The sequence below is a fragment of the Trachurus japonicus genome, chromosome 2 (genome assembly GCF_045865225.1).
Source record: "Trachurus japonicus isolate A0001 chromosome 2, Traja_1.0".
NCBI classification, from domain to species: Eukaryota; Metazoa; Chordata; class Actinopteri; order Carangiformes; family Carangidae; genus Trachurus; species Trachurus japonicus.
The window spans coordinates 3871279-3886083 of record NC_140908.1 but is presented as its reverse complement, the minus strand read 5'-3'; the positions used below and the strand labels follow the sequence as shown (position 1 = coordinate 3886083).

General features: G+C 43.1%; 1 protein-coding gene across 2 annotated transcripts in view; it reads right to left on the bottom strand.

Annotated features, from left to right (window-relative positions):
- nalf1a (NALCN channel auxiliary factor 1a) overlaps nucleotides 1-12082 on the bottom strand; it is a 36607-nt gene extending 24525 nt beyond the window's left edge. Inside the window, exons 1-2 of one of the 2 annotated variants that reach the window (XM_085796042.1) lie at nucleotides 11484-12077; nucleotides 10991-11447 (exon numbers count right to left, since the gene is read on the bottom strand). In XM_085796042.1, the coding sequence (XP_085652168.1) occupies nucleotides 10991-11447; nucleotides 11484-11731 (705 nt within the window). In that variant the 5' untranslated portion in view covers nucleotides 11732-12077. Of the gene's footprint in view, nucleotides 1-10990 lie in introns of both variants that reach the window. The other variant, XM_085796031.1, reaches the window with a different exon arrangement.
- Between the last annotated feature and the right edge of the window lie 2723 nt (nucleotides 12083-14805).

Below are 14805 nucleotides of genomic sequence, written 5' to 3'. Positions count from 1 at the left end.
TGTGGTTTCCTGTGCCTGTACCTCTTGCTCTTTTTGTTTTAAAAATACATTGTGTGGATGCTGCTGCTGCTGCGCCTCACTACTGTGTATCAACACACTTAAAGGTCAAATTACAGTGATGTATAATACTGGCTTTCCAAAAGGCAAACTGCGTCATTTGTGAGAAATACAATAGTTTACTGTTGCCTTTATTTAGTGTCACGTCTCTCTTACCCCCAGGTGGAGTAATGATACACTGCAGTTCAATAGTCTGAACGCATCTATGTGTGTTTGCGTGTGCGTTTCTAAAGGCTAATAAAACATCAAACTAGACTAAAACACCCTTAACTACAGAAGAGGAATGAGCAAAACATGAAAATCCAACACCCATGTCTCAGGTTAACTGGAAATGATGGACTGCTGCTGACGTAGCTGAATAAAAAGCGGAAAAATGTCCAGAAGAAATCAGTTAGTTTCAATGAAATCACTGCTCGACATCTAAATCCTCACCGCTGACCAATAGCGAACCTCCGTCGCTACATCACTGAGCTGTTATTGCTGCGACACTGCTTTTGCAGACTTTCCCCTTCTCTGGCTCAGTGGCTCCTGCTCCTGTATTTCCCCCCACTGCTTCTCCTGTTTTCATCCTCCGTCGGCTCACGTCGAGCAGAAAACATCTCGGAGCGGAGAGCAGCGTTAGACGATGTAAATCGGCCCTGTGGCGAGATAAGCTGGAAAATCTGAATGAAAAGCTTTTAGATTTTTTATCAATCATCACGTTACTATGCCACTGCGGGCGCTGCTGCACGTTAATGTGGTGTTACAGTGTCCCAGAGAGATGCTCTTTAATGAACCACAAATATCATACATTGGCAGTGCAGTAGAGTTAGCGTTATTGTATATTATCAACCACCAGTTTCTTTTTGGTAGAAAAGGGATGTTTGTAACGCCTTGAGCGAATCTTTTAGCCTGACAAGCCAGACTATATATGGTTAAAATGTCTAGTCTGGCAACGACCGGTAGACCTCGGCTCAATCCAGGGGGCGGGATGAAGGCTGTCTTTCAAACTGCCTCTGCACCAATAGGGTAGTGCTACGACTAATCAGAGCAAAGAGCAGGATGACATCGGTAGATTAAACTTTTCCCATATGCCGTCGGCAAAACACCAAATACATCCTTCTTCCAAATGAATGACTTCAGTGCAGTTTCTTGCTCAACTTTTAAAGAAAATGACAAGTTTAATTCTTTCAAAGTTGATGCCAACGCCGATTCAAACGATTCCTTTGCCAAAGCCATCTTGTCATGTTTTTCACCGTCGCAAGTATGTCGTCATGGCGTTAAGCCCGCCCAACGACTCTTTAAACAGACAGAGCGCTGTGATTGGTGAACACAAACGCTGTTCGAGACTCAAAAAGTTCCTATGGCTCGTTCCTAGCTTGTTTCTAACCCTCGTTTCTAGACCTGCTGAGCAAATATATTTGCTGCCGCTAGGGTGCGTCTAGATTTCTATGCTAGGAATCTTGTCAATTTTAGGACTAATGTTCACTTGGACTCGTCTCATGGACGTTTTGATTAGATCTTAGTGGTCAAAGGTCAAAGATCAAGATCAGTTTGACCTCACAAACGTTTTCCAGTCATTACTCAAAAAAAAAACGTAATGAGATTTCATGCAAATTGCGACAGGAATCAGAAATCTAACCTGAAACTCCTACCTTTCTTGGGAAATGCAGTGCAGTTAGGTAAACAGTCTCATACTGTCTCATAAACAAAACTCAGTGCCCAATCACAATTCAGTTAACAGGACAAACATCCTGCTCAATCATCCTAATGGGCCACATGGAGCTTAACAGAGATTCAAACATAACCTTTTACCTAGTCCACCGTATACATGCAGACCTGGTTTGGAGAGGCTTTGTTAAAAGGGAGAGGTACTTCATTGGTGATGGTGAATAAGGGGGAAGGTTAAATAATCCCATTAGTGCAAAGTGGTGGGGAATTTAGATGTCACCTAAAGGCAGCACATAGGATATTTGGGTTTTCATATAGTATATCCACCTATGGACAGTGTCCCATCTGAGCAATGGTAAATAAATAAATAAAAAAAAAAAAAAACTGCACTCCAAAAAATCATTTTCTACATTAATTACACTAAAATTCAATATAGCACACAGCAACTGGAGTATGCATTCAGGCGTCTATCTGTCCCTGTAAAAATAATCCATTCAAATACCTATGCAGACAACAGGACTGTTAGACTAATTGATGTCATGCCCATAAATGAATAGTGAGTATTAGTCTCACCCTTAGGTGTTTCACAGGGGGGGGGGATCCTGCTTGCAACATCTTCATTTTTTTTGACAATTATAAATCCAATGTAATGAATGCGTTTGTAATTAAATTTTGGTTGCTCCATTATGGCCTAAACAGGAGAGCAGCTTGGCAGCTAAATCGAATTCATCTCCGGGGAGGATTTTTCTTTTTTTTTTCTTCTTTTTTTTAAAGAATGTGTCATTATAACACATCTGTGCATCTTATTTAGGACTGCATACAGTATGTTTTCTAATCTTTACACAATAGCTGAATGTGTTCATCTCAGAGTAAATTTGGATTTAAAGCTCTGAACATCTGGCTTTTTTATATGTTAACTCTGCCAGAGTTTAGACCTGAGGGTCTTCAGACGTTGATGGAAAATAGTCAAAGCAGCAGCAGTTTTCGACTGTAAAGTGTGATATTAAAACCATGTATTTCTAATATAAACACAATAAATTCATTGTGTTTACATATATTATATAAAATAACACAATATGAGCTTTTTTAACAAGGTCAAACCTTTGATTTTGGTGATACTGGACGGTGCAACTGAGATATAAACTATATTATTGAATTAATCCAGATGCTGCATATACATACATATATATATATACATACATACGTACATTCATTGACGTAACAGCCAGTGGTTGATTAATATTAACAGTCTCTCTCCTTGCCATCTACACAAAAAGCAAAAGTAGAGTTTCACAAAACAACTTCATTCTGTCAAATACACTGGATCCAAGCAACAAGATTAGAATTTATTTTAAATCTTTTTTCACTTCAGGCTCCCATATGAAGTAACCCAGATTTCCCACCATCCGTGTCAGGATGTGGTGCTTAGACGCTGGCATGAAACAGGGTTTAGACCAGCTTACTGAACTTTATGAAGGAGGAACAATGCAGTGTTTCGAGGGCCTGAAAATCACATATTCTCACACTTTACTCACCCAAAAACCCACAACCAGACGACTGAGCTTTTAGAAGAAACTCTCACACAGAATACAACACATTCACTGCAACTGCTTTTCTTGTTTGTCATTCCGGCTGCTTGTATGTTTCATTAATGTTGTTAAGACGAAAAATATGGTTCAGTCAGTGTCCTCTTGATGCAATTTGATTGTTTAATATGAGAAGCTCAATAAAAAAAATCTCATTTTCTAAATTGGACCATTCCTACAAGCAGAGATGATGCAGCTCTGATGAACTTGATTGACAATATGACTATATGTCAGAGAAATGACTGCACGTGTCATCTATAATGGAAATGCCACAGAGGTTAAATGAGGCCTATTAATTGGGTAATCCACTTTAACCCTCTCTAGGTGGTGCAGTTTAGAGATCTGCTCTCTGCGCAGGTGCTTCACTGTTAAAACTACATGGAAGCACTGCTGTTCTCTGCAGCTAGACCCCTGCCTCATTAGCATGCAGCTCAGGGATCTGCCCATTCATAAAAAAAAAGGAGAGCTGTCGTGGAGTGGCTCAGGCATCTTGAAGGGACAAAAACCCCTCTCCAAGGTCAGCATTCACCGCCGCCACAGGTAGACGGAAATTAGAAAACGCATGTGGGCACTTCCTTCCGTTTGTGGCTCTCTAGTCTAGTGCAACCTTGACCACCGAAGAAGAATGCCATGCACTTCAACAGTCTTTCATTTATTGATGGCTGCATGCACGCCGGTATCCATGCTGGTTTGCTTTAGACGCACAAAACGGTTTCAGTAAAAAGAATGCATCATTAAAGGGATAGTTGTTTTAGAGGGAAATTCATGCAAAACCGCTGATGCACGTTCCTGTCGGGGGCAGTTTTTCATCAAGCAGTCTCTGTATTTACCTCTAAAACAACTCTGTCTGGTAACGTTGTGTTATTATCTCATAGTGTGGTGAATGTGCAGGTCACAACTTGTCCACCAGAGCGTTGTGGAGTTGTTGGATTGTGTATTTGATGAGTTTGATGAGGGAAACCAAGAAATCCCATGAGCCTCCGTAGAGTAGCTCTGAGCAGCTCGCGGCTCTGCTCCGCCGTTCTAAAAATAGCTTGCACCGACAATTAAAGGTAATGAACCTACTGCTATGACTATAGGGATTATGGCAATGGGCCAATTTGTCAAAATGTTGAACTATCCCTTTAAAAGTATGCGTGCATCTCCATGGAAATATTGTCACTTCACTGATGAAAAGATGCCAGGTATCTTCTAACTAAATTTTAGTGCAACATTTTGATTTTTTTTCCAATCAATACTGGGATCTTAAGGTCAATGTTCATAATGGCATATCAACCTGTCATTTACCGGCTACAACTGTCTCACTGACGGTTTCACAAAAAGAAAATCAACAATTATACATTACATACATATTTAAATATGAATAATATATTTCTTTGGCCACTTTGGGGCAGAAACATACCATCTTTTATAGGTCCCATAGTGTATAAAAGTAGATGTCAGTGATAATAAAGCAGCAGGTCTGAGGTCTTTCTTGTCTATTCTCACGCTCATTCATATCGTGACTGAACTGAATTTCATGACAATCTATAGGCAACAGTTGTTTTGATTACAGTTCAGTTTAAAAAGTGCAGATTTACTGGTTTTACATTAAGTTTAAGTATTTTCCAAGCAATAAGAGAAGACGCCTCACATGTTTCCATCAGCGCTTGGATTTTATTTCAGGACTCCCACATCTGAGAAGTGATATCCCTGTTGTCACACATCATTTACTGCTGAATTACATAACTGCCTGTATGGTAGTTGGGGAGATAACAGATGGAGAGTGTGTAACTTTAACACCGGTCTCTTTCTGAACTGTACATCCCCTCACACACACGCTCGGTAACATGATGTCTTAACTGAGCTCAGACGCCGCTGCCCTATTTTGGTCGGAGTGTAGCTGCCCACTATCAAATGAAGGGCGAGTGAACGCGGACCGCTCTGTGCAGATCAATAGGGATCAACCTCTTGGTAATGCTGCCACCCTGTCCCTCCAGCTCAGAACGAGCTCAGATCAATGCAGATGTGTGCGGTTGACAAGGATCTAAAGAGGGACGACGCTGTGGACGCTGTCCTCCTTTCCACTTGCACACACAACACCGGCTAAGATTAGACATTCAATTGGACCTGGAGGGTGGCAGTGTGTGTGTGTGTGAGATGGATATGTGCACAGACTTGTCAGGGATTGAATTTTTGGAAATATTTTTCTATAGAGAGCCTAAGCGGAAGCAGGAAGTAACGGTCACCGCGGGACCTCAACCCGGAAAAAGTCTCCATGTAAGTGAACGAGAGTCAAAGTTTTATTTTGTGATCCGATTGAATTGTGCCATGAGAAAAAAATATGACCTCTACCTGTTTAAAACATCACGGTTCATGAAGAGAAATCAGCAGTTTGTTGTAAAACTATTGTAAAATAATATTCCGAAGAATCTGTAACCAGAAAGACTACAGGTCGCGTAGGTGACGTCACAGAATCTCATGATCTACGTCCAAATCTCGCGAGATTTGCGGACCAGAAAGAGGAGCTTCCGCTACTAACAAGCTTGAAATATAGACTTATTTAATTTTTTTCGGAACAATTTCGCATTTCGGGGCTTCAATACAAGACGGACATTACATACGAGCACTATGTAGGTATTTGGATGTTTTTTGGTGTGTCTTTTTGTTACGAAGACAGTTGGTATCCATTTGCAACCGTTATATGGACATGCAGTGCTGCGCCGAGACCCCCTGTAACTCAGAGAAGCCACGGAGGACTCTGAAACTTCTCCCAGCCCTTAGTCGACATGAGGGTGAGTAGATAATGAGTGCAATTTGAATTTTGGGTGAACTATTCTTTTAAATGAGAATTGCGATTCTTATGTGAATAAATTTTTTGGCACACCCCTATAATCTTCACACAAAATACATTCTTCCGTTGCCGTTTTACGATAAACTGCTGATTTCCCGGGATGAAACGTGATGTTTTAAACAGGTAGAGGTCATATTTTTTTTCTCACGGCACAATTCAATCGGATCACGAAATAAAACTTTAACTCCTGTTCACTTACATGGAGACCTTTTCCGAGTTGAGGCCCCATGGCGACGTTACTTCCTGCTTCGGCTTAGGCTCTCTATTGCAGTAATGATGCAGCAGTGAAATCAGGACAATAGCCAGGTCTAACAGTAATACAAGTCATATTAGACACTTCAGCTCCACAGACTCCATCATTACTTTGTCAGCTGCAGTCCTTGTCTGGCAGACTCACAAACCAGTGAAATGAAATGACCACACACCTGTGCAGCCAAATTCATTTATTCCTGGCTGCCACATAATTTCCAGTGGAAGAAAATTGTAGATATTTGGTTTCGTCCTGCTGTGTGATAGTGTCAGGTGGGGACTGGGACTTCTTCTAAAAATGAAGAGGCTGCCCTCGAACGCATCATTTCTGGGTTTTCATCTTTCTCACAAAGGAAAGATTCACCCCAACCCCCCACCCCCCCGAGTTTCAAGAGTTTCTCTGTAGCATTAAACATTTGCAACTAAATGAGCAGGAAAAACAAACATCTTCAGTTCCTATTCTTACCTATTTTCAGCTCCGTCACTGGATTTGGAAGTCAAGAGTTCATCCCTAACTAACTGTCTCAGTCATTTTGAAGTCCAACACTACATCTACACAAACAACTTCAGGACGACGCTCAGAGAAATACCTGAGGACAGACTCGTCAGTGTGTTACGGCCACATCTGCGGACTCCAAGGTCATGGGTTCGATTAGTTTTATGCAACAATGTGAATTTTGTAGTTCAGCAGCCAAAGAGCTGGTGGTGCATTGCAATAGAGGGCTGTCAGGTGTTCCTGAGGTCAAGGGGTCAAGTCTTATAGGCAGTGTTGTGTTGTGTGGAGCAGTAGATGGTCCCACCTCTGCTGGAGGAGGTGAAGGTAGGGGGTTATGGAGGAGGAGGAGACCAGAGCCAGATACATACTATAAATGATCAAGAAATAAATATAAAACGTTCACTTACGTAGAAAAAATAAATCGTATAATATTACATATGACTATTCAGCATTTAATAACTTTTAGTTTGTGTTTTATGTATCAAAACTCCATCTTCCATCTCATGAGACTTGAACTCTCGACCTTAGCAAACGCAGACAAGGCCCAAACACACAGAGCCACAGGACAAATCAATTTTGAGATGTTTCTCTGAGTCTCTTTAAAGGGATAGTTCAACATTTTGGCAAATTGGCCCATTGCCATAGTCCCTATAGTCATAGCAGTAGGTTCGTTGTCAGTGCAAGCTATTTTTAGAACGGCAGAGCAGAGCCGTGAGCTGCTCAGAGCTACGCTACGGAGGTTAATGGGATTTCTTGGTTTCCCTCATCAAACTCATCAAATACACAATCCAACAACTCCAAAACATCACAACGAGAGAGCGTTTTGGAGTTGTTGGATTGTGTTTGACCCAACACACTGAGCCACTGGGTCGGTCGGACACTTGGCGGCTCAGCGTCGGTCGGAGCCTTTGACTGTTTGCGTTGGCCGCCGAACCCTTAAATTCTAATCGTCGTCGCATAAGACTCGAACTCATGACTGATGACCTAGGAAACCACAAACTGCTCCCTAACACACTGAGCCACAGGACCAGACAGTGCAGGTGCATCTTTCAGCCGTTTGTGTAGGTGTTCGACTTCAAAATTGACTGAGACTGTTCAGATTCAAACCCACAACCTCCGACACACCAACCTCTCTACTAAACATTCACAGAAAAAGGTGGACTCTCAGAACCTGTGAGAGACTTTTTCAATAAAAAAATAAAGGTTGTTGCCGCCTTATTAACAGTGGTGGACAGTAACGGAGTAAATTTTTTTTTTTTTCTAAAATACTATTGGACAAAACGTGAAAATGACAATTGAGTTAATTCTCAGAAACAAGAGTTAAAAGCTCCTTAAATTCATTTAGAAAAACTTTTAAAAAAAATAAGAAATGTACTCTTATTCTTACTTTTACTTAAAGTAAATTTAAAAGCATGTACTTTTGGATACTTAAGTACCTTCAAAAGCAAGTACTTTTTTATTCTTACTCGAGTAACATGTCGACTGAGCTACAGAGTAAATTTTGACCAGTAGTATTTGTACTCTTACTCAAGTACTTGGGGTCGAGTACTCTGTCCATCTCTCCTTATTAACGACGACTTTGTGTGTTGTTTGGAAGCTACAGACTTTGGGACATGAACATGTTATAGGCTAACTCGGTTACTGGAAACAGGTTTCTTTTGTTTGTGAAGTATCATGAAAGCATCGGCAGCGCAGACGTAGAAAAAAAAACTCCAATCATCTACATAAACAACAGCTTTTGGGTTTCCCCTTTAGTGCACCTACATGAAAATGACTCACATGCGCCCTAAAAACGTGCTTCCTGATAACAGTCGTGTTGTTACACAGTCGACTTTTTGGCATCGCAGGTGGGAAACCCCTACATTATTAAACAATATGATTACAGTGCTGGGACCCCAGGCCTTGGTGGATAACAGTTGTTTTCCTGCCAACGTGCTTTTTGAGAAGCCAGGTTTGTATTTGGCTTCACTGTTCCCTAAGAAACAACCACCACCACCACAACAGCAACAAAAACGCTGGGAAACACTGCCGCTTTCAAGTCAGCATTACAGAGCGCCGGGGCTCGGTTTAAATGTTTCAAGCCCGGCCCCGCTGTCAAGATGAATGGTGGGTTTTCACGGAGACAGATGATGGAGGGTCCCATTGTGAGGAACAACACAGTGGTCATGTCCACTGTGTGATGTTTCACCTCAGGCTAGAGGAATCAAAGCACCACCTGAGGACCGCGGGACCTACTCCTGCACAACAAACGCTAATCTCAATGTCAAATACCCTCACTTCAAATGTCAGCGATCTCCCCGTCTACACTGACTGACGCTCCACTGCTGCTGCTGCTGCTGCTGCTGCTGCCCTGCATTTGGAAAATGAGACAATGAGGCAGGGATTTCTTTATTTTCATGTTCCCATGCCTGCTTATGCTTGATGCACACTGTAATCTTCCCATATCCACAGAGATTTAGTCGCACAGCTAGGCTCTCAGGTAGCCATTAACTCAACAACAGCTGGACATTATCACATGAGTCACGCTTCTTTCTGCAGACCATATACACAAGATTGGTGGTAAAACTATAATCATGGTTGAAAATTGTGGTTTCAGTTATAGCTGACTGATAAATAGCCAGGTTGGCAACTGTGTTTTCAAAATCACCGTCGGCAATAAAACTGTGAAGCCTGATGTCTAAACATAGGAGCCAATAAAGTGTGGAAGTGTACTCTTCATATAAATATGTTAAATTGACAAGATTAACGATTGAAAGCTCTGTTGTCTTTACCAGGATTACAGGGCATATAAAATAAAGTGGTTCATTGTTTGATAAACACACACACACACACACACACTGTTTTCCTCTTCTAAATATAAGCTAGTTTTCCTAACTAGGCCCAGCTCCTGTGCATGTGGGTCTATATTGCATGGGATCGGTATAAGCAGCAGACAGATGGCCTGGTTTAGAGTCGCGGTTTTGTGCCTCTGATCTGACACTGGCTGGGTGAATGGAGGCCATCTGGGATTGGCCAGAGCTTCTATGAATGGAGCCGAGCATGCAGCGCCATTCAGCTCCTGCAGCCTCAGCACCGCGGACAGCTCCTCCCTGACTCCAGCTCAGCCCCCGGAGCCGAGGAGGAGCTGTCCTGTCGGCGGTGCTGGATGTAGCTGCTGCTGCTGCTGTGTCCCTCCTCTCCTCTCCTCTCCTCTCCTCTCCTCTCCTCTCCTCCTTCACTCCCTCCCAGTCCCCTACGTTTCCCGGACACCTCCAACAACAGCCTGCAACCTGGCTCTGGTGGTTAACAAATCGCATGGCAATCAAAGAGTATAAGAGCAAAGAAAGTCTGGGGCCTGGGCTGAGACGACGAGGCCTAGGCTATATACGAGTGGACCTAGTAATGATGAGCAAACACAAAAAAAAAAAAAGCCTTCCGCCACATTAGGCAGGGAAAACACCTCTTGACTTTAATGAAATGCTCTCGATATGAAGTGGGGCGGCCATGATGAACACCTGGTGGACTGCGACAACGCAACACAGGCTCAAACAGAGTTGTTTGCATATATAGGCTGGCTGCTTGCTTGCTAGCTACCGGCAGTCTCTCTCTTCCTCCTCAACACTGGCTGCTCATTAAAAATGTAATCAGAGCTGCTGCTGCTGCTGCTGCTGCTGCTGCTGCCTCCAACCAACTACACCCCGGCCTGGCTATAGGTTATCGATGCTTGATCAGGATTATGGGCTATCAAGCAAAAAAAAACGTGCAGCAGCAGCAGCAATAGCAGCCTTCAATGTCAAAGAAGAGAGCGTGAACTAAAAAAAAAAAAAAAAAAGAGGAGAAGGAGGGGGAGGTATAGAGAAATGATGCTGGATTGGATGCAGGAGGGCCTCCATCTGCACATTAGCATGGGGCCTCAACACAATGAGGAGATGAATGAACATGAGGCCCGGAGCCGGGAGTCTCCTTGAATCTGTCATCCGTCTCCATGGCGACAGCAGGAGGAGGAGGAGGAGGAGGAGGAGGACCAAAACTGGCATCAATTCGGGCCCAAATCAACAGATGGCCACCACATCCAACATCCAAACCCCCCCTCCCCAGCCTCCCCAGCACCCTTCCCTTCCCTTTCTGCAGCCTACCTACCTTGCATTGCTCCATGCACGTCCTCACTGAATATGCCCCAGGCTCATATTTCTGAGTCAGGAGCTCAAAGTCCTCGTATTTCTCCTGGGCGTGCTGGTCGTAGCGCTGGTACGCCTGGACGCACAGGCTGCATCTGGTGGTGTCGCCATCGCCGAGCACGTCGAGGCTGCAGTTCAAATTGTCCGGACTTGTCGAGCCGTAAAACAAATCCAGCAGAGAGTAGGAGTTACAAAAGGAAAGGTACAAATCGCTCATATTTACAGCCGCTGCTGCCCGAGTCCCCTCTCTGTCGGAAAGGCCCCTGCACAAATGGTCGGCATCTGCGAAAGCGAAGCAGTTCTTAGATCTTGAACTATCCCTGTGGCAAGTTTCGAGCCGCCACAAATGTTTGGTAGAGTTTCCTATAAAAATAGCATCTGGGTTTCCTCTGAGGCTGCTGCTGTGTGCTGATGAGTGGGTCTGAGTGGGGGACAGGAGGTGGTAGGAGGAGGAGGAGGAGGACGAGGAGGAGGAGGAGAACTTGTCCAGGGTCCGGGCCAGTTTGGCCTCGGCGCAGAACCACAGGTGATCAGAGAGGAGGATGGTTAAGAACAAGAGGGATGCCAAGGACAGTCGCCATCTCTGCGCCCTCTCGGAGTCGGTGAATGGCTTTTGGTTGTCGCGGGGGGGCTCTACTAGCCAGATCTGGAAGCCACAGTCGTCGTCTTCTTGCTGCCAACACGTCCCAGCACCCCTGGTCATATTTTGGGAACCGGCCGACTCCACCGTGGGGGCTCCTCTGCCGCAACAGTCATTGACGTGGAGTGTCGATTGGTGTTAGTGGTGTTAGTGGCGGTGCAATTAGCGGTAATTCCCATCAAAATGAGCGTGTGTCGGATGGGAAATCAGACGCTGGTGCTGCTGCTGGTGCTGCTGGTGGCGACTGCAGCAGGCCGCATCCTCCATGGCTGGCTGGCTGGCCGGTGGTGGTGGTGGTGGTGGTGGTGAAGCCGCTGTCCTCTCCGCTCCTCTCCGCTCCTCTCCTCTGCGTAGCCTCCTCGACTCCCAGTGTGTGGTTTTTTTTTTTCCTTTTAGAAAAACTCACCGACGCGTTTGCGTTTTCCCCGGCCTCGGTCGTGCAGCAGCAGCGGCAGCAGCAGCAGCAGCAGGGACAACAAGGGCGCTGTTCACTTCCAACATGGCGAGCGAAGAAGCTGTCTTGCCTTTGTGAGTGTGTGTGTGTGAGTGTGAGTGTGTGTGTGTCGGCGAGGTTTTGGGGCCTACAACAGCAGCAGCCTGTTGTAACAAAACCTCTTTTTCCTTTTTCAAGCCCGAGTCCTCACCGTCTTCATCTCTCTGCCGTTGTCAAGTTGCCGCCATGTTCGCCAAGAGACGGTGTATTAGCAGGAAGCTGCGTGAAGTGCGCGGGAATAACCTGCAGCACTTCCGGTCCTTGAATTCAAAATAAAGGTCGCCGGGTGGTATTTATAATCATCACGTATCAAAAACCCAATTTGACCCCTTAAGTAGTATATAAGTGTTTATTTCATACCAGTCCACAGTAACCAGACAGAACAAACTCACACGTCAACAACAACACCTGGCCTGAAAGGGGGATGGACGAAGCATAGCTTTTAAATGTCCACCATCAAGACATACATAACAACAAATAAATAAATAAATAAATAAATAAATAAATTAATAATAATAATAATAATAATAATAATAATAATAATAATAATAATAAAAAGAAGAAACAAACAAACAAAAAACATTGTGAACTCTCTCAACAGTCCTAATTTAATTTAATTTAATTTAATTTAATTTAATTTAACCACCCCCATCTTCCCTACACGTCAAACATCTGCTGTTTAAACTTTCTTTTGAATACCTCTCTTTAGACTCCTTATGAAACTTACTTGCCTTTTTTACGTTATTCAGCCTATAATATTATCGGATAAAGTAGCAAATAAGGTATTAGTCCACTGTTAGGTAGCCTACTGTATAGGCTGCCTTTTAGACGTGTGACTTCAGTGTCTATTTGTCACACTCATCACGTTACATCCAGTATTTCAAAAAGAGGGAGGGGGATAAGTCACAGGTTAAATAATAATAATAATTAGTATTATTAGTAGTAGTAGTAGTAGTATTATAATAATTATTATTATTAGTAGTAGTAGTATTATTATAACAACAATAATAATAATAATAATTATTATTATTATTATTATTATTATAAATATGACTTAATGTGAGGCAAAACACTTTGTACAAATACACGTTATAATGCCTCCAGAAAGTTAGAAAGAGTCTACATCTTGTGTCATATTTTTTAAGTCAGATCGCCTGATATCCGGTATTCCGCTGCTGTCTCGCGCTAACTTAGCAAAACTTCTCCATCGCTGACGTTATGCGCGCGCGCCGCGGCCGCCGCATCCGTCGTCGATACGATGGCATGTCAAGTCAGAGAGTCCGCTAAAATATAACCAGAAGTATTGTCATTGTAACTTCAAAATAGGTTACATGTCAGTCCTGAAAAATATATATATATATTTTCAACCCTTTGTTCTTTTAAAAAACACTCACTTGATATAAAAATCAATATGCAGCCTACTGAATACGGTGCTGACTGGGTTAATAAGGTTTATAGTTTAGGCTGTTTTATTTTGAAAATGTACAATAGCAGACTTATTGTAGTCTATATTCTGGTTGGCTTGACTGTGGGCCATTCAGACAGGTTGACACTCACCTGGCCTGTTTTCAGCCTCCGGCAAGATGCTCTCATGAAAAGAGAGGGGGGCTGTCTCCTCTTTAAAGGAGAACACCAAGGCTTTTTTTGCATGTTTAAGACCAATCATGCTTAAGGCTGCTGCTGCTGTGTTTTGTTGTTGTTCTATTTTTAAAATGTCAGACAAAATAAAAGGCAGTTAACAATCAACATCTATAGTTCATCTTGCTGACGTTGTTAATAAACCACTTGTTATTGTGGTTCTGTTATTATATTACTGGAACAGGAGGAATTTCCATTTACCTGCTTGTGCTTTGTCCAGACGGGTCCTGTGTTGTCTCCTGTGGCTCTGTCCTGCAAAAGGTTAAAGGGATAGTTCACCCAAAATTCAAATTTCACTCATTATCTACTCACCCTCATGTCGACTAAGGGCTGGGAAAATTTTCAGAGTCCTCCGTGCCTTCTCTGAGTTTGTCCATATAATGGTTGTGAATGGGGCTCACTTTTCTTCGTCCAAAAAGACACACCGAAAAACATCCAAATACCTCCATACTGCTCGTCTGTAATGTCCCTCTTGTATTGAAGCCCCAACATGAGAAATTGTTCCGCGAGATTTGCACTGACACAGGAAGAGCAGTGAACTGAGACGCTGGGAGCTTCTGACATTTTTTTCGGAACAATTTCTCATGTCAGGGCTTCAATACACATTTTGGATGTTTTGTGGTGTGTCTTTTTGGACGAAGAAAAGTGAGCACCATTCACAACCATTATATGGACAAATACTGCTGCACAGACCCCCCTGTAACTCCGAGAAGCCACGGAGGACTCTGAAACTTCTCCCAGCCCTTAGTCGACATGAGGGTGAGTAGATAATGAGTGAAATTTGAATTTTGGGTGAACTATCCCTTTAAAAAGAGTCACTTTAACTCAAAAAAAAAGAAAGAAAAAGAAAGATACAGTGAAGCAGTACACTGTACATATGACTTGCTGGAGCTAGATACAAATGTGATGTCCAAGAGATACAAGACTCATTCTGACTTTTATTGACATAAGCAAGTTTGTAAATCTGATGGACAGATCAACAAAGACCAGACGTCTGATGTCCCAG